The 26450-nt window shown below is 46.2% G+C and overlaps 6 protein-coding genes across 6 annotated transcripts; 4 read left to right on the plus strand and 2 right to left on the minus strand.

The window, feature by feature from the left end:
- The first annotated feature begins 1201 nt into the window (after window positions 1-1201).
- F5B22DRAFT_301048 (uncharacterized protein) lies at window positions 1202-3194 on the plus strand. The gene is made up of 4 exons (XM_047970525.1): window positions 1202-1446; window positions 1560-1742; window positions 1985-2788; window positions 2879-3194. The coding sequence occupies exons 1-4, from the start codon at window positions 1384-1386 to the stop codon at window positions 3014-3016; spliced, it is 1188 nt and encodes a 395-aa protein (XP_047828957.1). The 5' UTR covers window positions 1202-1383; the 3' UTR covers window positions 3017-3194.
- Window positions 3195-3247: 53 nt separating this feature from the next.
- F5B22DRAFT_301236 (uncharacterized protein) lies at window positions 3248-4465 on the minus strand. The gene is made up of 2 exons (XM_047970528.1): window positions 4051-4465; window positions 3248-3941 (listed from the first exon to the last, which is right to left on the minus strand). The coding sequence occupies exons 1-2, from the start codon at window positions 4264-4266 to the stop codon at window positions 3372-3374; spliced, it is 786 nt and encodes a 261-aa protein (XP_047828958.1). The 5' UTR covers window positions 4267-4465; the 3' UTR covers window positions 3248-3371.
- Window positions 4466-5009: 544 nt separating this feature from the next.
- Window positions 5010-8447, plus strand: F5B22DRAFT_614809 (putative heat shock protein). Its single transcript, XM_047975487.1, has one exon. It carries the CDS (start codon window positions 5482-5484, stop codon window positions 8254-8256), a length of 2775 nt encoding a protein of 924 aa, XP_047828959.1. The 5' UTR covers window positions 5010-5481; the 3' UTR covers window positions 8257-8447.
- A 7735-nt stretch (window positions 8448-16182) lies between these two features.
- Window positions 16183-18000, plus strand: F5B22DRAFT_614813 (uncharacterized protein). Its single transcript, XM_047975488.1, has 3 exons — window positions 16183-16953; window positions 17013-17271; window positions 17372-18000. Exons 1-3 carry the CDS (start codon window positions 16616-16618, stop codon window positions 17570-17572), a joined length of 798 nt encoding a protein of 265 aa, XP_047828960.1. The 5' UTR covers window positions 16183-16615; the 3' UTR covers window positions 17573-18000.
- Window positions 18001-19264: 1264 nt separating this feature from the next.
- Window positions 19265-23509, minus strand: F5B22DRAFT_614816 (uncharacterized protein). The gene is made up of 2 exons (XM_047975489.1): window positions 20583-23509; window positions 19265-20517 (listed from the first exon to the last, which is right to left on the minus strand). Exons 1-2 carry the CDS (start codon window positions 23202-23204, stop codon window positions 19465-19467), a joined length of 3675 nt encoding a protein of 1224 aa, XP_047828961.1. The 5' UTR covers window positions 23205-23509; the 3' UTR covers window positions 19265-19464.
- A 682-nt stretch (window positions 23510-24191) lies between these two features.
- On the plus strand, window positions 24192-25881 carry F5B22DRAFT_301358 (uncharacterized protein). The gene has a single exon (XM_047970529.1). It carries the CDS (start codon window positions 24280-24282, stop codon window positions 25690-25692), a length of 1413 nt encoding a protein of 470 aa, XP_047828962.1. The 5' UTR covers window positions 24192-24279; the 3' UTR covers window positions 25693-25881.
- The last annotated feature ends 569 nt before the right edge of the window (window positions 25882-26450 follow it).

Raw genomic sequence — 26450 nt, forward strand, 5'->3', positions numbered from 1 at the left:
AATGCTAACAAGCTTACCGATCGAAACTGCAGATGTACATATATACTGTAGTGACTGACGTAAGTAGGTATTATCCATGTAGGTAGCGGATATAACTCCGCAGTCTCATGGCGTATGTACCGGTACGTGCCGTAGGTCAAGAGCACATCTGAAAAGACCCGGTTACAATGAGATTGAGATGCCAAGGGAGCGAGCACCAATAGAAGCTCAATGCACTCACACATGCGCCGCAATATCCCAAATCTCAAAGTATAACGCGTTCAAGTAGCTCTATGACAACTTCTCACTCAATTGCAGTGTCTTCTCGAGTACCTGTAGGTATCGGATCTCAGGGCCCTGGGGAACTTAATTACTTACTAAGTCTAGGTAGCCTTTTTTCATGGGATTCTGCGGCTGCCCTGCCACGCGACTCCGGAATTTCGGGATTTCTCGCCAATTCCTCTTACACAGGACCTCTCTCTATACATCTCCTCACGTCGACGTCGTAGAAGGAAGGAGTCGGCTTTAAGACACCGAATATAGCCATTGTCTTCCTGCATTGGCACCGGAGATCCATCCGTTCTACCAATTGGCGCTGATGTTCTGCCTTTCGCCCGTCAAGTATCTCGAGAAACCATGTAGATGAGATGAGAAGACTTCGGAACCCGCTTGCAACATTGGATATGGGGGCGACCCGCACTATCACACATAGTTACCTCCATGTAGACAAGCTGTACCTACTAACAAGTATATGACGTACACGTACCGGGGTGAGGGCCGAGTCAAGGAGAAAAAGAACAACAGCAAGCGAGCAAGTCCCTCGCAAGTCTCTCGCAAGTCTTTCACAAGTCCAGTCTCGGCCATGAGTACCTCTGTGCCCAACCTGTTATCCTTGTCCAGGTATCTGTCTCTACTGTACCTCATGGATACCATATGTACAACATATTATGTATGTTTACGTTTACATTGTACCAATCATTGTCACCACACTCACTGAATGGGCTACTAAGTAGTGTGCATAATGTAGGTAGGTAGGTAGAGGCAAGTAGTAAGTAGCAAACTGTAGAGCAGAACCTTCCGCCGCGTCGTTGGATAGGTTTAAAGCTGGGATCCCCGTCTCAAGATACATCCGGACAGAACTCTGTTTTCCTTATACTTTGACCTCCCCATTGCTCTAAACACTTTATCTTTTCCCCAGCTTTCGACTGTTTCTTAAATGACCCGAGCATTATCGTATCGTTGTTCAATGGGCCCGGCGATCAACTACTTCCTTCGCGGTGCGCTATAAGAGATATAATTCGAATCGATCTCAAGCCTTTCCCATAGCCTCGATCACACCACCTCGTGGAGCAATTGCAACATTCGACAAGCTCAAAAAAAATATCACACGCCCATATTTCAATCATGTCAGAAAGGCCTGTTTTTGTGGCTACGCATCCGCGGGCCTGCTCGACCGCATTTGAGAGAGTCAGTATCCTATCCCTCCCCCGGCCGTCTCCAATCACGCCATATGCAACATAGATTAGAAGGGCGGAAATAAATCAGAACTCGATTCTAACTTTTGGGGTAACTCCTTATAGGTGTTCATGACATGTCAAGATACTCTCCAATGCGCCCATGAGCCTTTTGGAGACGCTTTCTACTATGGCCCTGAGAGGCTGGGTGAGCGATACGAGGATGACGAGGAGGGCAGATTGAGCAGTGGCTTCTCTAAGACTACGTACCGGAATGTCCTTGATCGCCTTGATCGGGATGCAAGCCAGGTTAGACATCCCTATTTTTTCTTTAATTCTTCCTTTCACTTTGTTTTCATTCGATTTATCACGCTTCCTTGGCATCTAAACCTACACTTATCTCAGCGTGCGGCTTGGGATATACACTTTTCCTTTCATCCATTAAAATTCACCAGCTTCAAACCTTTGAATTCTGATCCCTTATCACTTTTAATTTTCAAAATTGCAGTTTAGAGGGGAAAAAATGCCATGTCGGCTAACAGTCTCGGTAGGGCAAGCGTCTTTTCATCAAAGACATGGCGTATTACGTGATGCCTCCCAACAACGGGGTCCCATCCATTGCGTCATCCCTGCGCAGCCCTGCAAACGGCGTGTCCGCCAATGGTGAAAAGTTGGCGAACGGTGTCAACGGCGACGCCCATGCGAATGGGGTCAACGGCCACAGTCACACAAACGGTGTCAATGGCACTAATGGGGTAAATGGCCACAACCACACAAACGGGGTGAATGGTCACAGCTATATGAACGGTGTGAACGGCACCAACGGTGTCAATGGCATCGAGAAGAGCAAGAGGCAAGGCTCCGATCCCACGGGCAACCCTACGGTCATCCCTCTGGAAGTCCTCAAGAAGTTCCACTGGACATTCCTCATCCGCCACCCGCGTCGGGGTATCCCGTCGTATATGCGGTGCTGCTCCCCTCCCCTGTCCGAAACGACGGGTTGGGACCACTTCATGCCGTGCGAGGCCGGCTACGTCGAGCTCCGGCGCCTGTTCGACTACCTGCGAGAGCAGGGTCTAGTCGGCCCCTCGGTAGCCGGGCGGGAAGACTCGGGCGCCGTGAAGGGGAAGGACGAGGTCACCATCACCGTCCTGGACGCCGACGACCTCCTCGACCACCCCGAGGAGGCCGTCCGGGCCTTCTGCAGAGAGACGGGCATCCCGTTCTCCAAGGACATGCTAAAGTGGGACGACGGCGGAAACCAGGCGTACGTCGAAGAGGCCTTTGCGAAGTGGAATGGATGGCATAACGATGCTATCAAGAGCAAGGGGCTTACTGCTAGGACTCACGTCAAGGTATGTTTTCAAACCCCCTTTTTACAAATATATATATATATATTTCATTGCTCATATTACGACCGTAATCTAACTTGAACGTGAACACAGAAACCTGTCACCGAAGAATCTGAAAACGAGGAATGGCGACAGAAGTACGGCGAGGAGGGGCAGAGGATAATCAGAGCTTGCGTGGAGGAGAACATCCCACATTACGAGTATCTGAAATCGTTTGCGCTGCAGTTCTAAAGGCAAGCCGCGTTTCCCTTTTTCCCCCCACTAGATACATATGTAGCTGCTTGAGAGGGCATTGTCATGTTGGTTCCTTGGCGCGGTTTATTCTTTTTTTTTTTTAATATGATGGGTCTATGATACATATATGTAATGATTTTTTACTACACTATGTTACAGTAGTAGCGTTTCTCACCCCTGCCTCCCTCGAGGTATAACATGGTGAGAGGGAGTTGCTGGTAACACGCAGCTCGAAGAGCTAGAACACGGAGCAGACTTTTCCTGCCTGCTTGCCAGCGATGACATACATAATATTTGTTTTTAAATCTGTGACATTTGTTTGGCGTTATACGTAAGCTCTTACTCCCATTATTCATATCTCGGCCGCCACGCTTTCTGCATTTTCCGCGGTCGCGGTTGCGGTCTCGGTCGCGGTCTCGGTCGGCACCAGGATCGCATTCTCGAAAAGATGATGTGTGACATTCTTGGACCATTTCTCGGCGTAGTTCTGATCGAGTCCGTCGGCCCACCAGACGGTCGCCTGGACAAGTGTCTTGCCATCGTCCTCGGTGGCAGTGGGCACCGTTATTTCACTGCCGCTCGTGTCCTCTGCGGCGGCTCCGACCACGATCTTGTTGCCTTTGCCCAGGCCTCCCAGCACGGCGGCCATGTCGGCGATGGTGTTGGCGCGCTGGTCGTTGAGGCGGCGGCCGCGGTCATGCGTCGTGAGCGTCTCTCCTTTCTCCCCGTACAGCACGCTATCGCCCCACGAGTACTCGTGCAATTTCTTGCACTCCCGCAACCGCTGGTACACGCTGCGGCCCACCTCGCCCTGCCCGTCCGGGAATTGGATCATGGCCATCGGCCGCCAGTAGTCCTTCCGTAGCTTCGCAGGCCTGAGTTTCTTTCCATTGAACGGTATCTGTCTAAATGCGCGGTTTGCCTAATTTTCGAGGGTGATAGTTAGTGACATGTTTCGTATTCCTCTCGATTAGGTGGGATGGGACCGGGGGGAGGGGGCTTTTCGAGGAACGTGGTGTAACGTAATGTACCTTGAGCACGGGGTCGTGTGAGTATACCGTCATCCCATCTAAGAAGTGTTTGAAGACGTAGATCTTTTCGCCGTGGCCGGGCTGGAAACTCGGCTCAATCCGCTCGCCCTTCCTCCTCTTCGTCGTGGATGCGAGTCGTATGCTGGTTCTGGAGGTAGTGTTGCCGATGGATAACTTGCCCAATTGGGCTGTTATGGGACTTATCCGTAGTGCCATTGTGAGTTCTGTGGTGTGTGGTGTGTGGCGTGTGGGAAATGGTGTGTGGTGGTCGTGGAGGCACCCTTACGTGGTGCCGACGAAGCTCTCCCGTCTGCTCTGCTCGTTACTCAAAATTTCCACATGCGCGATCAATCTACCTATCTCAACTACGCTGCCTGTAGGCTGTAGGCTGTAGGGGGCTATCAGCCTATCGCTGGCAGAGGCTGGAGCAAGTGCTGGCAGCTGTCAACGTCAGACCCAATAGCCCGGCATCCCTAGTCATGTCGTGGGCTTGGCACTGACCGAGCAGACTCGAGCTGGTTGCCGGTTGCTGGTCATAAGGCAGCCCGCAAGAAGGCTTCGTAGGCTGTTTCTAAGCACCTACCTAATCTGTTGGCAGTCTGTTGTCCCACGTGCAGTATCTGTCTTGAATCTATCTTGCAATCTGGAGCAGCGAGACAAGTTCTACACCGGTCATGGTGGGATGCTGCAACAGGCAGACACGGCGCAGGCTCCAGGGCTGTCGACGTAGCAGTGCAAGTCCGTCCAGTCAGGGCAGGGAATGCAGCCCATCAGCCTGTTTCCAGCTGTCAGCCAAGCGATTCAGCCCCATCCAGGGCCCTGGTCAGAACCCGGTATTACCCCAGTCCAAATCCAAAGTTTGCCCCACGGCGGCCATCGAAGCTTCTAGGGTGAGGTGGTGACCTCAGTCTGCTCAGTCGAAGCTTCTCCAAGTAGCGCGGAGCTGCTGGCTGTCGCGAGCTGCTACTGGCTGCTACTGGCTGCTACTGGCTGCTACTGGCTGCTACTGGCTGCTACGGGCTACGACCAGCGGTGCCCGATGATGTATGTCGCTCTCGCTGCTGCGTGAAGAGACTGGTCGCTTCGACATCACACGGACATCATATCATGCCACTTTTGTTCATGCTTCATGCTCTCGCCTTCTCCACAGCGAAACTCAGATAAATCCTGCATCATCTTCCCCTTCGCTGCTTTGTCTCTGTTTTTCTCTTCACTGAACAACCAACCCAAAACAAAGACATTGTATAAAGCAAGCAAACAATAGTCTCGCTTTCTGAGGGCTATATTTACTCACAATACGTTGTGTTGTGCCGAGGGCATTCACTTCATCAGACACACCTAAACACAGCATTTATATTTCTCTGAAACATTAAAACATAACATTAACCGACCCTACAACACACCACTTCATACGCACAACCCACCGTCACCATGAATTCCCGAATGGAATTCACGGAGCGGGGCAAGAAGGCCTTGGAAGATGCCATGGCCCTCACCGAGCAGTATGCTCACTCACAGCTCCTCCCCGTACATCTAGCCGTCTCACTTCTCGATCCGCCTCCCGACCTGTCCAAGGACCAGCAGAACAACCCTCAACCCACCTCGAGTCTCCTACGACAGGTCGTGGAAAGGGCCAATGGTGACCCTCAGGCTTTCAGCAGAGCGCTGAAGAAGACATTAGTCCGCCTGCCATCCCAAAATCCACCTCCCGAGAACATCTCCATGTCACAGTCTTTCAACACAGTCCTAAGGAAGGCGAACGAGCTGCAAAAGACACAAAAGGATTCCTACATCGCCGTGGACCACCTCATCAGCGCATTGTCCGAGGATGCTTCCATCGCCACGGCGCTCAAGGAAGCCAATGTCCCTAAGCCTAAACTCATCCAAGATGCCATTGTGGCCATTCGTGGAACAAAGCGGGTCGACTCGCGCACCGCTGATACCGAGGATGAGAACGAGAATCTGGCTAAATTCACCATTGATATGACTGCTATGGCGAGGGAAGGAAAGATCGACCCCGTCATAGGGCGAGAGGAAGAAATCAGACGAGTTATTCGTATCCTCTCACGTCGAACCAAGAACAACCCGGTTCTGATCGGTGAACCTGGTGTTGGTAAAACGACGGTTGTCGAAGGCCTGGCTCAGCGAATCGTCAATGCCGACGTCCCTGACAACCTCGCGGCTTGCAAACTCATGTCCTTAGACGTGGGTGCTCTCGTCGCTGGAAGCAAGTATCGTGGTGAATTTGAAGAGAGAATGAAGGGTGTCCTCAAGGAGATATCTGAAGCTAAAGAAATGATTGTTCTCTTCGTCGACGAAATTCATCTGCTGATGGGTGCTGGAGCAACGGGAGAGGGCGGTATGGATGCTGCTAACCTTCTGAAGCCAATGTTAGCCCGTGGCCAACTTCACTGTATCGGTGCTACCACCCTTGCCGAGTACCGGAAATATATTGAGAAAGACGCCGCTTTCGAACGACGATTCCAACAGGTGTTGGTTAAGGAACCAAGCATCCCTGAGACCATCTCTATTCTGCGAGGTCTGAAGGAGAAGTACGAAGTTCACCACGGTGTTACCATCGCAGATAGTGCCCTCGTGTCCGCTGCCAATCTCGCTGGTCGTTACCTCACTTCTCGCCGTCTTCCCGATTCTGCAGTTGATCTTATCGACGAAGCTGCAGCCGCCGTTCGAGTCGCCCGAGAGTCTCAACCAGAAATTATAGATTCGCTTGAGCGACGGTTACGGCAGTTGCGAATCGAGATCCACGCCCTGTCGCGAGAGAAGGACGATGCTTCTAAAGCACGTCTTGAAATTGCCAAACAAGCTGCAGAGAATGTCGAGGAAGAACTGAGGCCACTACGCGAAAAGTATGAGAGCGAAAGGAAGCGCGGCAAGGAAATTCAAGAGGCGAAGGTCAAGCTTGATCAGCTCAAGGTCAAGGCAGAAGACGCTGCTCGAATGGGTGACCATGCTCGAGCCGCTGATCTTACATACTATGCAATTCCCGAACAAGAACAAAATATCAAAAGGCTCGAAAAGGAGAAGGCAGCTGCTGATGCCGCACTTAGTGCGAACCCTGACAATCTCGGTAACGCTATGATAACGGATATTGTGGGTCCTGACCAGATCAACGAAATCGTGTCTCGATGGAGTGGCATCCCAGTTACGAGACTCAAGACTACGGAGAAGGAGAAACTTATACATATGGAACGCGCTCTTGGTAAGACCGTGGTCGGCCAAAAGGAAGCGGTCACGGCAGTATCCAACGCGATACGGCTACAACGCTCAGGTCTCAGCAACCCGAACCAGCCGCCCAGTTTCCTGTTCAGTGGACCTTCGGGTACTGGTAAGACGTTGCTCACTAAAGCACTTGCCGAATTCCTGTTCGATGACCCCAAGGCAATGATCCGCTTTGATATGTCGGAGTACCAAGAACGTCATTCTCTAAGCAGGATGATTGGCGCGCCTCCTGGATACGTTGGACACGACTCTGGTGGTCAACTTACTGAGGCTTTGCGCCGAAAGCCTTTCTCTATTCTCCTCTTTGACGAAGTAGAGAAAGCCGCCAAAGAGGTATTGACAGTTCTCCTGCAGCTCATGGATGACGGTCGTATCACTGATGGCCAAGGACGCATTGTCGATGCCAAGAACTGTATCGTGGTCATGACTTCCAACTTGGGTGCGGAGTACCTTGCTCGCCCTGCCGGACGAGACGGAAAGATAGACGATGCAACTCGAGAGCTTGTCATGAATTCTCTGCGGAACTATTTCCTTCCGGAATTCCTGAATCGAATTAACTCGATCATCATCTTCAACCGTCTCACAAGACGCGAAATCCGCAAGATTGTTGAGCTCCGACTGAGCGAGATTCAGAAACGGTTGGAAGACAACAACCGCAAGGTTACAATCGAAACAACGGACGAGGTGAAGGACTACCTAGGCAACGCCGGCTATTCCCCAGCCTACGGTGCCCGACCGCTCCAGAGACTCATTGAGAAGGAGGTCCTGAACCGTCTGGCTGTCTTGATTCTCCGTGGTGCCATCAAAGACGGAGAGTCCGCGAGAGTTGTTCTTGTCGACAACAAAATTCAAGTACTCGCCAACCATACAGACAGTGACCTTGATGACGAAGAAATGTTAGTTGACGAAGATGATGCTGTGGACGATATCGCCCCAGAAGACATGGATGAGGATATTTACGATTAAGATCCCAGGATTTGGATCCGATCGACAATAACGAGTAATGGTATAATGTGAAGGCGTAGAAGAGGAGAATTTGGAGTTCTATGGATAATTTGTACTACGGTAGATAAACCGGTCATATGTAACCGGCAGGTACCCTGCAATGGTCATGATACCACCAAATAGCAAATAATAAAGAGTATATATTCTTTAAACTGGGCTCATACTATAACGTGAAATATATGTGCTAGAATACGCTCTATCCATGGGCATCAAAAGTGATTTAAATAATTCAGTTAAAGCCCCTATAACGTAGGCAACGCGTTTCTGTGTTGCCAGTACAGCTTCAACTTAAGCCGGACTTAGATACCAGCTCACACCCGGAAAACTGACCGCGTATTCTCTGTACTCCCCGGGAAACGTAGTCTTTCTGTTCCTGCACGGCATCTATGAGCTCTCCCAGCAGCCCTGCAGCGCGTCCGCAATGCCTTCGACGAGATATCTGCTGTCGCGAATACACGCTGTTGGGTCTCCTTCTATGAGGAGCCCATATGCTAGCCATTCGAGGATAAATGGGGTGGATAGTAGGTAAGTAGTAGGACGCCTGCTGGGTCCCCTGTGACGCGGAATCATCTTGGTTCTTGAGATTATGTATTTTGTATTTTTCACTGATTAATTAATTAATTACTAGGAAATAGTAAGTATGGATTGCCGGATTTTAAGGGAAATGCAAATATTGGATAGTGTGAGGAAAGACTGGTGGGCTAAGTATTCAACTGCCTAGTATATGCTAATACCCCCCTTCGCTTAAGCGTTCACTATTCTATACTTCTTTTTAGTACGCAGATTTTCCATACAACGGTGGGCATCCTTAGTTTGATGTCTTTCTATTCGAGCTTTTCTACATATATAGGTAGGTGGGCGCACGGTAATTTGAACTAGTGACCTTGCGTAGAGTGTAACCATGGCATATATTCTATAGCATTTCCATTATATTAACGTAGGCTTGAAGGCTATAAGTAAAAGCTGGTGCACCAGGTACTCATCTACCTAGTACTACTACTATATCTACTAACAAATAGTCAACTTTATTCAAATTATTTTAGGTTTCGGATGGCTGAAGAGCACAATTTAGAACGCATAGGATCCGGCATAGGATTCCAGTGACGAAGATGGTGATATTGATATTATCACTTACAGATACCAGGGCGGCTAGTTTCGCCTGGTCTTGCGCATAATATCTATTCGTAAGATAATAGATCTAGAAATTTTACAGTATAAATGATCTAGAATAACATGTCTCAGAAGAAGGTGAGAAGGGAGAAATCAGAGCAGCTCGGGATATCTCCCTGCATTTCTAACGAGGCATTATGACCAATGTTTGCAAGGGGTCGTGCTAGCGTTATATAAGCGTCCGCAAACACAGCAACAACTGCTTTGGTCGTGTCGACGTTGTGAAAGCATCTAAGAAGGGCGATTGCAATCATTATGTGTAATTCTTCATGCAGGGGGGGGATTAAGAAGTCTGCTGACTTAGTTGTGAGACTAGACGCTCCCTCTGATGACGGTTCAGAGAGACTCTCAACACCGGAGCGCGATCACTTTCTATTGACTACTTGGCCCTGATAGGAGGATATAGGTCTAGGGAGCCCTCCCTTGTGTGTATGTAACTGACTGCTCACTCTTCGACGGCCGGACCCGTGATGTTGTCATTTGCCACGATTCCGCTACGCCCATTGGAATGTTTTCTAGGATGCAGAGCTAGCCCTTAACTTGTACTACGCCGTTCTCTCTGTTTGCCATCTTGTAACGCAGTTGATGTTGGGCAAATTTTGTTGGGTAGAGTCTTCGAGCCGACCCCTCGCTGGTTGGCCAAATGAGAACGGCCACTTCATCCATAAGGTCGATCTGAAGGCTCGGCAGGGAGAGGCTACACTATGGAGGGCTAATTGTAATACAAGATGCTCATTGTGATGTGCAAGTTGAACGTGGACTGTAGGTAACAAGAGTGAATATAAGTAGCACTCTGCGCCTCCATCTTCTGTACTTCAAATCCTGAGACAACCCACCACACTCCATCCAAACCGGCAGATCACGCCCTTCGAGAATCAAGAACAACGTTCTAAACACCTATACTCCAACATCAAAAGGTTTAAAACTCCAACCATCAGTCCTCCCTAGATAAAACTTGATCTAACATGTAGGTACGCAGCCCAGTCTTCCCCATCACACAAGCAAACGCAATAAAGACGATGTGCAAGGAACTTTGGTACCAATATCTACAATGCGGTCACATATTAAACCCATACTTCTATAAAGCGTGCCAACATTGGCTCACTGAGAACCCGGAGGCACATCCACATTGTGGATCGCCGCGATGTCCCGAATACAGTCCCTCCAAGGGACGTTTCGTCCAGCCAGTGCGCGGCAATTGTGTTGCCTGTGATGTGAGAAATCGGCGGCCGAAGCTGTGAAAATGTTTGGCGCGGTTTTTTTGGTTTTTTTTGGATCTGATAGGGGCTGAAGGTCGAGAGGGTTGTGTTGGCAGGCTGTGTCCTCTAACAACAGATCTCCATGCTATCTCTTTCCCTATATCCTATCATTAAGTTTCTGGTTCTTTCGAGGGAATTGTGGGCGAACATGTGTTGTCCACATTGTCACCGAAATCACGCTCACTTACATACACAGAACAGTTTGTTCTAACTGAATTCTTCGCCTTCATACTATATGTGACTATCGAGAATAGAACCCATCTCCTGGGGAGAAGTATATAACCACTGCTTTCTGGGTAAGGAAAGAGATGGTCTTCTCAACTAGAGTGCCCGGGTGTACTTCTTCATCATGACTAGGTAGGTAGGACCAGTCGATAGACTGAAGAAGATCAACTAAGACGGACTTAGGTTATGTTTAAGTACTTGAGAGCACTGCCATTCCATACAGCTCAGGTACTGTGGATTGAGCCACCCATGTGCGAGCAATGTTGGAAATTTCCGAGAAACCCGGCTAACCTATATATGTATGACTCTGGAAGCAGCGTCAAGTCTAAGTCGAGCCATTTGACGTTTGACATTATGCTTCGTATCCTATCTAACAACTAGCGCTGTTCGTTCGAATGTTGGCGTTACGCTCCAGGCTTACCACACATGTCGAATATTTTCCTACAATCGCGTACATACAAGCACGAAGCTCATTTTTATACTCCGGATGTCTCCGTCTACTGTGAAGATACGAACAACCTCGACATAAACCCGGCACAACTGTCAAGAGACCTAGTCTACACTATATACGAAAACCTAAGCATCCCTTTTTCTACACGACAAGTCTGTATATAATAGGACCGCATTAGGGAATCAGGGCTTTGCAGTAATCAGTAAACGCAGACCCTCGAGGTCTCAATGCAACCACAAGTAGATACAGCTTGTCTCGGCGATTGGTGCCAGAAACTCGTTGCATTTCTGTCGGTGCACGGCACTTGTGCTTCCACAAACGTCTTTGTGCGCTCGATCGTGGCTACACGCACATGTTGTCACACTTAGATGGGAAACATATCTACCGTTAGACTTTGCATGTCTAACAACTATCTCTTTTTACTTTGACATTTGGTTGACGAAGTGTGATATATGTCTCTTCATAGCTTGGGGAATAAAGTTGAGAGAAGTCTGGAGGATATGTAGGAAGAGGTCGGTGGTAGGCAATCATTGCTCAGAAGGATGCAAAGAAAGGATGAGAAATATCTTACGACGGGACGTCTGATGGACTCCCACCACTCTATTCTCACGGCCGTTCGTAAGTACGCCAGGTTATATATGCATATATAGAATACTTTCTGCGTCAATCATGATATGTGGATTCTCGTCATTAGCAATGTCTCAATCTATTTCCACAGTAGATGGGGTCGTGGCATATATATGGTGGAATGACTGATCCAGTGATATCTCAATCTGAATGTAAAACATCATGTCTGATTCGAGGATATGCTACAGGTGCCCCAGTCGCTAGAGCATCTCAGGTTAGAAACCTTTCTCCTCCGTGTCTATAGGCTTTAAGGAGACGAAGCGCCACGCTAATATATTAGCCATAGCTGGTAGATAAATCACTTGAGAGAGAGCCAAACCTATGCTATACTCCGCCGACTACTTGCCTACATAAAAGTAGATAGATACTCTCTCACATAAACTTTAGAAATAAGCGATTGCATACAGGGGCATTTAGTGTACATGTAGATCTTCAGCTGAGAGATGAGCCCTATTTGATATCAGGTCATCAGTGAAGCAACGGCGAGTTTAGTGTAGCTACCCCATACTGAGAATACTTATCTGGTAGGGTGACACAGCCGATCTGTGGAGCTATGCGAAGGTGCCAGGGTGAGAATGGAGTTCATATAACAACTAGCCTTATGTAAAAGCGCTCCTTTTCTCCTGGGGGTTAGACTCATTAACCGTGCCACGCCCCACTGTTTTTCGGATTGCAGATTGCACACCTACTAAAGTAGGTGCTAGCCACCAAAATAACCAATCAGCAAAATAACCACTTTTTTAACCTTCATAACTAGAATTTACATAAAAAGCGCCTATTTCCATCGCTAGAAATAACTAACGCTAGCAATAGCCTATTAATATACCTCTAATTGTATACTATTTTAGCTATTTTTTTAAAGGCACGTTAAATAGCTTTTCTATAGCATTCTTTTATAGCCTTAATAAGCTTTCAAACCTTTTTAAATTTGTTTTTAACCAATTGTTCAACTATATAATAACCTTTAATTATAATTAAAACTCCGCTTAACTTTAAAGGGGTATTCTTTATTAATCTATAGGCTTAAAAAACCTTTTAAGCTAATTAGATCCTTAAAAGGTTAGCTTAAAGTTAAACCACTTTTATAACGTTTAAAATAAACCCCTTAATAAATTAAATAATAACATCAGTAAGGTTATAATTAAAACCTTTTATTCCTTTTAAAGCTTTAATAATATAATATATTACTTTATTAATATATTATAAAGTTATAAAGATTAACGCATCTCCCACTTGACCTGGCCACCCCCCTAGCCCATACAAATAACGTCGGTGCGCTAATCACGTGATAATTTATAACTCTATAAGTACTAATCGTATAAAATAATAAAATATACCATTAGATTCGTAATGAAAAGAGCTATTTAACGGTACCCTTTACTAACTTTTACGACTTATATTCGCGGAGTTATTAAGCAATACGCTAAAGTAAGCGTTAAATTAACCCTTGCTTAGCGCCCCTTTAGCGTATTGCTAAATATCTCGCTTAATAAATTTTGTAAAAAATAGTAAAAAATACCTCTAAATTCCCCTTTAACTAACGGATTTAAAGGTGCTAATTTTTCAATCGTACGATTAGTATTCGTAAAGTTATTAAAGATTAAAATAATGGGGGTTTATATAGATTATTGGGGTAGCCAGGTCAATTGGGTGGCCAGGTCAAGTGGGAGATGCGTTAATATAAAAGAATTAAATAATAAATTAAGGGTTATAAATTAAAGAGGTATTACTTTACGAAGGATTTGTTATTTTAATAGTTAAAAGACTTTAAATGGATTAAAGGGGTAAATTTTAATTTTTTTAAAAGCTAAAAAGATTATTAAAGGCTTAAAGGCTTAAAGGCTTAAATTTTAACCTATTAAATATACCTTAAGAATTTTAACTTTATAATATTAATTATTCTATTTTAAATAATAATATTTAAAGCCTTTATATAATAATACTTTAAAGGTTAAAAAACCGTTATATTTAATAGTTAAAATATATAGGTTAAATAAAATAATAGATTAAAAGGAATAATATTATAAAAGTTATAAAAAGCTATAAATTCTTTTATATAATAAAATCTATAGTTATTTAATATAAATAGTTATTTTTAATTAATTTATAATAATATAATATACTTTTTAAAGTATTTAATTTATTTAAGGCTTAATTAATTATTTAAATAGCCTATTAGGCTAATTATAATAGCTATTAATTTTAATATTTTAAGGGTTTAATATTATTAAGCTATATATATTTAACGCATCTCCCACTTGACCTGGCCACCCAATTGAGCTGGCCACCCCCTTAACCTATATAAAAGTCCAATGTTTCAATCTGTAATAACTTAACCAATATTGGGCCTACAATAAAATAATTAATACCATTAGATCCGTTATTTAATAAGGAATCCAGCGGTATTTTTTACTATTTTTTATAAAATTTATTAAGCAAGATATTAAGCAATACGCTAAAAGGGCGCTAGGCAAGGATCATTTTAACGCTTACTTTAGCGTATTGCTTAATAACTCCGCGAATATAAGTCGTAAGAATTAATAAAGGGTACCGTTAAATAGCTCTCTTTATTACGAATCTAATGGTATATTTTATTATTCTATACGACCAATATTCGTAAAGTTATTAAATTATCACGTGATTAGCGCACCGACGTTTTTTGTATGGGCTAGGGGGGTGGCCAGCTCAATTGGGTGGCCAGGTCAAGTGGGAGATGCGTTAACCTATTAATATAAAAAAGCTAAATATAACTTTTTTAATAGTAAAAATAGCTTTAATATAAATAATTAACTCTTTATTTTTAAATAAAGTAAAATAATAAGCTTAAGTTTATTTAATAATAATAAATATATTATTAGTTATTTTAATATAAAATCTAATTTTATTTATATTTTATATATTTTTTATAATAATACCTTTATTTTTTAATAGGTTTTATAACTTTTAAAAATATTTATTAATAGCTTTTATATTTTTAAATGTTATATAATTTAAATCGAACTTTTTTTATAACCTTTAAAGGTAATTATACCATTGGATAAAGCGCTTTAATTAGGATTAATTAACTATAGGTAGGTTAGGATTTTAAAGGTAAGCCTTTACCTTTAATATATAATTAACAACGTTAGAAATAAATTTAACATATATAGCTAGGTTTATTCGATTAAGGTAGTTAATATAATTGTAAATAGCTTCTTTTTTAATAGGTTTAAGCTTTAAATTCGAAAGTAATGGTCGATTAGGTCCGCCATAGCCTACAAGGCAATTTCGAAGGATTATATACGTAATGCCGAAGGTCCGCACAATAGCCGTTATTTTTACAAATAGGAAGTCCTATAGGTAATCCAATGCTTCTTAAACGTTGGATTCCATTTTAAAGCTTGAAAATCGACTGTAAGGGTATTTTTTTGGTATTAAAGGTGGAAAGGTTAAAAAAAGTGGTTATTTTGCTAACTGGTTATTTTGGTGGCTAGCACCTACTTTAGTAGGTGTGCAATCTGCAATCCGAAAAACAGTGGGGCGTGGCACGGTTATGAGGTGTCGAATACGAATGTATCGGCATTCATGCATGTCCGAGGTACCGAATATCGAGTGGAAACTTCAATGACAAAGAAAGAATGGAGTTGACATGGCATGAAGATTGTGTTGTCGGTTACTAATAGGCTATTGTCCCATGATGATGAGTACCTAAGAGAACTGCCTGCAAAGTGCCATATTCTTTTTTGAAGACGAACAATCAGCAGTAGTAGGTAGGTGTACAATTCGGCACTATACACGAGGCATTCCCGTTCCCACTAAACAAGACTTTGCCATGAACTTGTCGCTTGAGCTTAATTTTATTAGTGCGGGATCATATCAAGGCTTAAGTAGGAGCGCGAAGTGTTGTCGCTATCGGCAACATCAAAACCCGCCGCCGGCTGAACCCGATCCCGCCGCCTAAGGCCATGGGGCTGGTTGTTAATTATCAAATTCCAGCGACAGGGTTCTGAATGATTTGAAGCGCTTACCTGTCTGTTATTGGACCGTTTGGAGATCGACTTTCCGGGTCGAGTGTAGCGCAGTCATGCATCTCGTAGTCCCGGGTGTTGCTGAGTTTAGTAGACATGGGTAAAGGGAGCTATTCCGGCTCTTACTAATAATCCAAATCAATGCCTCCGAAGAATTACCAAAACGTCTTTGATCACTGAGCGCAACTATCCTGTCTCTTTAGGATGATCCGATAACTAGGTAGATGCTTGGCATAATCTCGTAATTCGGTATTTAAGTACACTAACACTGGGGTATTGCCATCATGATAGCCTGTTGGTGTTACGTACGTTGCAGGGGAGACGCCTATCATTCCAAATTTCAAAGCCCAACAAACCTTGCAACCATGTGATGACTTACAGTCAGACTCAATATGCCACCCTACAAGATTTGACAATGAAAATAGTAGTGGAACCGACAATCAAGACGGGAAACATACTGCATGTATAACTACATAGTAGATAGCTAACCAAGATAAATATATTTTAGCAGAGGTTCCGAGTTCTAGAACCTTCAATTCTATCTCGTCGCATCTCTTGATCCAGTCTGAGCCGTAGTCAAGATGAAGTTCTCCAGCATTGCCTCTGCCTTGGCCCTCACAGCCTCTGTGGCCGCCGCGCCCAAGAAGGGCTGCCCAAGCAACTCGACGTTGCCCTACACCACCATTGCCGGTGTAAAGGTCGTCGACACGCCCCTTGTGCGTCAAGCCCGTGAGCTCATGGAGGCCAATTTCGAGCCGTTCCTCATCCGTCACGTATACCGAACATGGCTATTCGGCGCTGCAACGATAAACAACAACGCGACACTGGCTGCCAAGATCGACGCCGAGGCACACGCTATTGCTTGTCTTCTTCACGATGTCGGTTGGGATACAAGGGACAACTCCCCCTTTACCTCGAAGTATGCAATACCATATCCCTGGACATCGCTAGACGACACCTAAACTAATTATGTCATAGTGACAAGCGCTTCGAGGTTGACGCGGCTATATACACCGTCAACTTCCTCAGAGATAACGGCGTCCAGGGCGAGTGGAAACCTCGTCGAACTAACCCTGTGTGGACCGGTATTGCCCTGCACGCTACCTCGAGCATTGGGCTGTATAGCGAGGATCTCATGACAAATTTCATTATTGAAAGCATCAACATGGACCATCCCGGACCTCATCCCAAATTTGCTGTCGAGACCTACGACGACATCGTCGCCGCATACCCCATGGTTAGTCCCACTCATGTCCCTGAACGTTGCTCCTGCATCTCCTTCGAATGCTGGCATAGCTCTTATTCCATGTGATAATTACTAACCCGCGCATGTATAGGACGGGCTAGGCGAGGGCACAAACAGAGCTTTCGCTCATATCGCTTCATACAAACCTGAAGTGACGTACGATACTTTCCTCGAGCCCTGGGGTGTCGCCTACGTCGAGGGCTATAACCCAGTCGGCCACCGCTTGTTCGACCGTGGCAACGTCAACGTCTCATCACCTGTACCCATGAGGCGGAATGTCCACGGGATGTAATCAGGCAGCTACATCCACGTCTAGAACACGATACCAATAACTTCGAAATCGAGAGCGCTTAGGCTGAATCCATCTACGAGACTCGATAATACACCTAGCAATAGGTACCACTATATTCGAGACTGGGAGTCTGAGGCCAAGACCATCCGAGAAGAGGAGAACACAACAGGGCTCTGTCCCTGAAGTAAATTCTTGTACAAAATCTATGGCCTACGCACAATGCGTTTCAAAGGTCACACCTATACACACCTGTATATACCTACAAACAACGCGATAGACATTTCTGAAGCGTTTGACTTAGCTCTAATTAGATGGTGACGAAATTCATCATGACAGTGACACATCCACAACTTCTCTTTTGTAACAGAAACCAAATTCAATGTATATTAATCAAGAACGCGCGTATAGCTACGTATTAGACCGAGACGCCCTTTTACCGGTACCCTGTTCCTCCATCGCCAATACCTAATTTTAGCTGCTTCCTTATGCCGAAGCCTTCCGTCTCCTGGCCTTGCCCCTCGGTCGCGGCCGGCATAGGATACAGTCGAGCCCCGTCTCCCGGGCAGGGCCCTCAATCAGCTCGGGACAATGAGCTGCGCTCCCCGTCTCGCATCCCGTCGTGTCGTAGTCGTGCTCTCGCCGACTGTGGCACATGCCCTTGAAGTAGAGCGTCGTCCTAGTGCACATCGTGTCGCTTGATGATTTTACTCTTTGTTCGTTGGGGTGTTCAAAAAGAAAAAAAAGCCAATAGATATATCGAGGCAAACATATAAGCTTAAAATATGTCTAGTATTGAAGGAAAACGTATATACTACAAAACCAATTCTTCATACGTGTGTTTAAATAAGATTTGGTTCTTTTGTCCATCTGCTTTATAGTTTGATACAAAGCAGTTTCGTGATATCTCAATTCCAACAAAAGTCATTGTCTGCCTGACATTGAGATGGAAAAGTAATTATAGCAGCAAGACAAAGGGATAGAAAAAAGACACTACAGGCTCAATGTCATTGGTTCCGATAATGTCAAGGAGCAGACAACCCTTTCCAAGTTACATGAGGAGTTCGTCGGACGTCTGGAGCATAAGCCGAATGCTTGTCACATGCGTACAAGCTGCACAAGCTGTACTAGCTGAACATGCAGTTCGCCTTGCACTTCGGCCGTACGAAAGGCCGTTGCAGGCTGTTCATGATCTTTCAGAGACATGCAGGCAATATTGGGCAATATTGGAAAGTGAGGTTATACAGACTCCGCTTCTTGAAACAGACCCCAGAGACCCAGGCGGTCGGGGCTGGCAGCCCAGTTGTATATAGAGTCAAGTCAAGCCACCAACAGCCGAAAAGGAGTTGGTTGGTCAAGGACTCATGCAGCCCTAGTTTGTTCATTATAATCTGAATTGCTCAAGTTTCAAGCCCAGTTATCTGCCCCTTGTTATAGTGCTGTCGCTATCGTGATAAAGGAATTGATTATTACTATCGGTCGTCTTGCCTAGCCTTGACAATCGGCATTTAGATAAGCAGGAGGTTTAGGACAGATCAACGGCAACGCATTTTACAGGGAAAACATCGCATAAGGGGAACCAAATCTGGGCGGTTAGACACGAGAGTCTCGAGTATTTTTCTCTTAGACTTTCATATTAACACAGTCAGCGGTGGCGGGGGTACGCCTAGCATCTCTGCTTTGGCAAGAGACAAATGGTTATTCATGATTTTGATTCCGCTAATATATTCTTAGCTTGACCGGTATTTTACACTATTTCATCCGAAGCTGTGCCCCTAGCGCCTAGCCTAGATGCTTATTTTAATATGAACGAGCCTGATGAGTCTGTCTTTCGAAGACGTAGCTGATTATAGCTTTGGAAAGCTGCCAAAGATTCCTGCTCGGTATTATACAATCTACTCTTCCTCCTCGTCCACTGCATCAACCATACTGGTATCAGCCACGCCGTTCTCGCCCTCGCTGTCAGCACCGGCACCGCCATTTGCAGCAGCCTTGGCCGGGCTTCCGGCTTCTTCCTCGGCATCATCTTCATCACTATCGTCCAATACTCTGCCTCTCCTCGCACGTTTTGAGGTAGTCCGTGTAGCAACTTGCTCCTCCTCTTCATCATCCTGATTTGCAGTCTCATCTACGTCCATATGGTCTTCTTCTTCGTCGGCCTTGGAAGCGGCGTCGATATCGGAAACTGGTGAGCTGCGATTTTCCATGGCTCTCTCAGCGCGGTCCAGAGCATCATCATCGTCACCGCCCTCATCCGAGCTGTCTACGACTATTTCTGCAGACTTGTACTGCTTGTTGTCCTTCTTGGCTAGCCTACGTTTCTTCTTGGGTTGAGTATCATCATCGGATGCTTCCTCATCTCGCTTAGCCTTCTTCTTCCTCTGTGAACGACTCTTGGGCTGAATTTCTGCACGGGGCTTAGGTTTCCGCTTTCGCTTAACCTTTTCTCCCGTCTCCGAATCGGTAGTTAACTCAGCTTCTTCCTCTGCCTGTCTTGCCTCGTCGCGCTCCCTCTCTTTAGCTGCTACCTCTTCACGTTCCCTACGAATCTTGTCCTGTCTCTCTTTCTCTTTGGCAAGTGCCTGCTGTCTTTCCTCTTCACGACGTTTTGCTTCAGCTTGCCGCCTTTCAAGTACAGCCGCAATCTTTTCTTTGTTCTTTTCCTCATATTCCTTTTGTTTTTCAACTTGTCGTCCGAGCTGCTTGCGCTGTGTGTTTCGTGCCATGTTTGCACGTTGTTCCACATCAACCTTAGGATACGGAGGCTGTGGGTGTTGCGCAATTTCATCGAGAGCCACAATAGCCGCTTCAAGACCGTCCATGGCCTCCTCCAATTGCACAAGGGTGCGCTGAGTCTCAGGCACATTCATAATGTGCTGGACTAGTTGAATCTGCACAAATGCTACGTTGAACTTGAAGTGGACTTGCTCTGGAGAGACTTCCAGGGCCTAAATAAATGTACCGTTAGCTTTGCAATGACATATACTACAGATATGTGTGCTAGAGTCCATACCTTCTTCGCATAGCTCAAGGCTGTCTTAAAAGCGTCCAAGTTCCGCTCATGCCGGCCACGGTTGAGCCAGGTCCGCCCTAGGCAAGCTAAGATGCTTGCGTCGTTACTCTTGCCCTCTTTTGATAGTGCAATCTCGTAGTTTTCAATTGCCTTAGAAAACTGACGCAGTTCGGCATAGGTGTGACCAATGTTGATATATACATTAGCATCCTTGACGGTTTCGCGTACCTTCAAGAAGATCGGAAGCGCATTAGAGTAATCCTTTTTATCTTCAATGAGCGCAATGGCAACGCCCTGGGCTGCGTGAGCATTTTTATGGTCTAACTGCAGCGCCTTATCAAAGAATTCTACTGCGCGAGTATATGTGGCAGATCGCTTCTGTTTCTCTTGTTCTGTCTCCCGTCGCATTTCTCTGGCAGCCATCATATACAAATTCCCCATACCAATCAAAGCATATCTGTCATGCTTGTCATAGTTTTGGAGAGTGTGCTTGTAGTGTCTTAGCTCGGGATCCTCGTTGACATTTGCAAACTTCTTGCGCGAATTGACCCGACCGAGATACCACCCGTACAAAGCGCGAACTTCTAGGTCGGCTGGGGTTGCTTGGTAGAGTTTGGCAACAGCATCAGGGCCTTCCTTGGTAGGATTTTTACGCAGTTTGATGTACGCCAATCGCGCTTGGGCGTCTGTATAATCGTCGTGACGTTCTATTAGTTGTTCGTAAACCTCGACTGCTTTGTCCGTAAGGCCTTGGGACTCGTAGCTTCGACCAAGATTGAAACTGATCGTCGTGACTAGCGCGTCGGTGTCTATGTCCTCACCCTTCTCCCCAATCCTCATGCACGAGCTCAATGCTGCTTGGAACATGTCGGTCGCCGGACCATGCTTTTCAGCTTGAGAGTAGAAACAGCCAATGTTGTTCAGGAGTTGGGGTGGAAGATTCTTTCTGAGGAGGTTTCGCAGCTCAGACGGATCCTCGATTCCTTCTGGGTGTTCTGAGGAAGGAATTTGTTCTAACTCAAGTTGTTCAACTTGAAGCAGGCATTGTAATGCTTTCTCTGGCTGATCTTTCTCATACAAACGAGCCAGGTTTAATAGAATGGAGGAATCTGGTGTAAGGTTCTTCTTGGGATCTTTCCAAGCTGTACGAACCTGTTCTAGATAGTCAATGGCTTTGCGCATCTCTGATGACTTGTCTTCTTTAGTAGCGGCATGTTGGTTCGCAAACACCTCTTCCGCATACAGCGTACCTAAGAGGATCATGGCTTCATAATTGCGTTCGTGTTTACCGGCTGGCTGAATGATTTTCTCAAGGCGAAGTTTTGCCTCTCCGAGATCATTATTGAGCACAGATAACTGAGCCACACCAAATTTTGCCGGAAGATAGCCTCTTTCCAGGCCTCCTCTAGCTTCATCAGCACGCCGGTAGTAGTCCGTAGCTGTCTCTACGTTTCCACTGTAGTGCTCCTTTCTTGCTAGCAGATACCACCCATCACTTGCAATGGCATTCACATCGGTGTACTGAATTGCCTTGTTTGCGAGTGACTCTACATGAGAGAAATTCTTGCTGGATAAGAAGTAGCTGGCAAATGTAGCGCAGGTTAATGGCTGGTTTTTGTCAATCTTGAAGGATTTCTGAGTAAAATCGGTCATAGCCTTCTTGTAGAGCTTAATGAATTCGGGACTGTGGGTAGGGACTTTGCTGCTGGCGTCGAGATAATGTAGACCAAGAAGTATAAGGGCCTTAGACTCCGGGTTAAGTTCAATAGACCTTACCCATGCTTGCTTTGCATCATCCTTGTAGCCAAGTTGCCACAAGCAGCAGCCTATGCCTATACGCGGATCTGGATCGACCAGGTCCGGCGTCTTCAATAGGGCATCCTGGTAGGCCGTCAAAGCATCTTTGTAGTTACCAAGCCCGTACAATGCACGTGCTTTTCCCATCAAGGCTAGTACATTCTTCCCTTGTGAGACCTTGCTGGCCTGTTCGAAGGATTTGAGCGCACCTTTGAGGAGGTCGGCTTTGGCTTGATCGATAGGACCACCACCGGCAGCTTTTGAAGGGGCCTGTAGCGATGCCTTCAGAAGCTGTAGGACACCGCGGGCTAGGAAGAGTGGTGGGAACGCTGGGTTTATGCGAGATGCTTCGTTGAGTGACGAGGTGGCAAGCTGGAGGTAGTGGTCTTTAATTTTGGCTTCAGATAAGAGGGAGCCCTCAGGGGGAAGGCGCGGCGCTTCTCGACTTTTGCGCAGGTACATCCAGCATACACAAGCGATGAGGCTCAGCTTCTCTAGGGGTGTCGTGTCTTGCATGGCATTACTACCGCGATTCAGGACCTCAATGGCACGGTCAGTCTTGTTCTGTTTCGCGTAGGCAAGAGCTATTGTCATCCAATAGAGACGCGCTGTGTGTTCATTTTCAAACATGTCGCATAGCTCCGTGGGGTCGTCAACGAGGTTATTGAGATCGATTTCGACATTGATGAAGTCATCATCTTCCTGGACCGGGACTTCGATGGTATCGGGGATATCGGAAAAGCGTTTGCTGGCAGCTTGGGTGGAAGCTGCACCGTTGGTTGCGCCATTCGGCTGGCCATTGCGCGCGCTGTTTGTGGTCGCCATGGCGGGCTCGGAGAATGGAGAGGTCGAGGAGCGTTGAATCGTAGAGAGTATGGTAGAGAGGCTCGGGTAGGAATGCGACGCGATCAATTGGATTAGACGTGTAGCATAGGCGTGGTGTCAAGGGACGTGTCAAAAGACAGGACCAGCAGCTAGATTCGCAGTTCGCAAATCAGTTCCATCACTGCCGCTCTACACACCTTCGCAGGTCAATAGAAGTGTGATCGGAATACGGCTAGAAGAGATGTCCAAGTTAATAGCTTGCGGCCGACAGAAATGCAAGGCTGAATAAAATGGAAGCACTTTGAGGTTCAGTTAGGCTAGGTACCTACCCGAGTGCCCCTTGTTAGTGGAGACAGCTTGATGCAACTTTGGTGCGATTTGCAGGGATTAAGCTCAACGAGGTAGTGAGTACTTACTGTCTGCCCTTTTTATATGGACAAAAAGGCTACTAGCTAGGTAGATGGTACGTAGCCACCCTTATGTAAGGCATTCAACATGCACAAGCCACTCAACTCAATATCACGGGAATATCTCTAGCAGTTAAATGTATATCCGGAAAACGCTCTGCTTCTCTTCGATATATAGATGGCCTTATGTTGGCTTTAGGTAGCCGCTGAAAATATCTGATTGTTGAATTTAACTAGATCATCCTCATCTCCCCTTTCCTCTCACAGCTCAGCCTAGGTAGAAGCGTACAGTGCAGAAAGCAAGTTCTAGGCTCAATGACAGAAGATGATGGTAACCAGACAGTAAGATGGAAGTCAAGGCCATTGTCCCAGAACACAAGCCTCTTGTTGCTCTTGTTTTGTTTCGCTGTTTCTATTGTTGTTGACAACTGTACAAAGACAATGTTCAAGAGATTGTCTAGGACACTTACACACGCCGATTGTCCTGGGTAACATTTCCATGCATGTTTCTGTAGATATAAGTGATCAGCAGCCTTCGGGAACAAGTGCAATCTAAGCTCGCTCATCATCATCACATCAGCTAGGTACATAACAGAGCACCTGATTTCACCGGCATTATAGGCACATCGACTCTTCTAATTTGTCCCATCTTTTACCAGACTCACGCAATGGATCAAAAACAAACTCCCCAGTGGTTGAAAGATTACCAGCAACCTGTGCTCAAACGGAAGAATGTGGACTGCCATTCTAATCACCGTCATAGAACCAACACACCTGCTGCTGGGTTTGTGTTAGTGAGACTGAATGCAGCCTCCAAATTGGATCTGCTGCTTGATCTACGATCGCCGCCGGTCCCCCAAGGGAGTACTTATGGCTTCATTGGTGGTAATGCCAGTTCTATGGGAGAATGTCCCCTCACCACAGCTCTCCGAGAGGCTAAAGAAGAGTATGGCATTGAGCCTAAGGATTTGAACATCCTTAATATACGATGGACGCGGGATCACGGTGGTTATAAATATCTTAACTACACATATGTGTTTGCAGAGTACAACCCGAAAGATGGGCGAGCACCCAGCTCCAAAACTTTTGAATCCCAAAGATCTGAGTGGTTTCCTCTAGACGCACTTCCTAGTAATCTGATGAGTTTCATCAAAGAGGACCGCCAGATGCTCGAGCATATCCTTTACAATGAAATTTGGCCCATGTTACTTGAGCGAGCTGCCCGCATACCGCCGAAGCAAGCGATATCGGGGAACGTCAATATGAGTTCAAAGAATAATTCCAACATGAATTCCAACATGAGTTCTAACATGAATTCTAATATGAATTCCTCAGCTGTCAACATCGACGCGGAGGGCGATACCATTATGATAGATTCTCCGCCTCCCGCCCCTCGGACGCCTCCTAATACGCACACCATCCCCAAAGTACCAAGCCCTGAAGGCCAATTCCCAACGAATAGTGCAACCGCACCCGGCAATGGCGACGTGAGCTATCCAAAACTTCCTAGCATCAAAGTTTCCCCTCCCCCTCCTTCCGATTCGAGTAGGACTAACGGTGACGAGCACATCCCCCCAGCGCTCGATAACCCCGCTGGCGCACCAGCAAAGATGGGTACGGAGGTAAGTACCAAGGCTACTGAGAGGCCCATTGCTCAAAAGGCCGCAGAGGCGCAACCTGAAAAGTCAGCCAACAAAGGAACCTTCACTAAGTACGCCTTGAAAATGCTCAGTCGGTCGAAGGAGGGTAGCAATGCTCAGAACGCCGCAGAGAAGGAACTTAAGCCCACGGCGAAAGCCGAGCCAGCCGCCAGCCAGAAGAAAGACCAACAAGAAGGGAAAAGCCTAGGCCTGATCTCCCGATTCTCCAATCTGTTCCGTAGCAGTCCTGCCGAAGCCAACGACGAGGCCGCAAAGCCCGCCGAGGCGAAGACGAACGCACCTGGGTCCAACATGGTTCAACTGCCGATACTAATCGACAACGACTGGCCCTCAAGAGAGCCAGTTTACATGATGGGGATTCCGCCCGATATGGGCAATATCATCCCCGGCTTCGCGTTCAGGAACCCGCTGGAAACCTAAGCAATTCGCACTCACATCGGGACCTAGCCTCGAGTGTCTGTCACACCTCTGTAACTTAAAGTCCTATCTGTACATGTTGATATAGCAGAGCCCTGGTATCCGTGACATGGCCACGGAGAAACCGTCGCGTCGCCAAGTAGATAAGAGTGTCTGTGCTAGGATTTGTTCGGGGCACTGTATCGCGCCCCTTTCGGTACTCATGTGCTGCTGCTGCTGCTGATGATGATTCCCCATCTTATTTCGTAGTATTTCTTTTATCAAGCGCGAGCATAGATCTGCTTACTGTTCATAGCGATTTAGATGTTTCGAAAAATACATTGTTTTGTTTTCCATACTACCTTATTCCTTTTTGTATCAGCTAAGAACAAAGAACTTATCTCAAATGTGAGGATCGAACACTACATAGTGAGTGACCCGTATGTGCCTAGATTTTTGGAAACGTAACATCAGAATTGCCAAGAGCCTCTCATTCTTAACATTTGTCGCCTGGGGCATGGAATACCCCACCCCCTTTCGAACCTTCAAAAAAACATGAAAGACTAACCTGCACGTATTAGTATACTGGACTATGCAGCATCTCGCTCCAGATTCAGGAATTAAGACGAGCTCAGAGAACTCAGAAGTTAAAGAGAAGAACCTATGATTGAGTCCAGCTTCCGAAGTATGCCAGAAAGATGCCATGAGAATCCGAAATAGGCACATGTTGGTTCTTCATAGGCACCAAAAAAAAACGGAAACGTCAAGGAATGCGTTGGTAT

The sequence above is a fragment of the Xylaria bambusicola genome (assembly GCF_022495145.1).
Source record: "Xylaria bambusicola strain CBS 139988 unplaced genomic scaffold F5B22scaffold_34, whole genome shotgun sequence".
NCBI lineage: Eukaryota > Fungi > Ascomycota > Sordariomycetes > Xylariales > Xylariaceae > Xylaria > Xylaria bambusicola.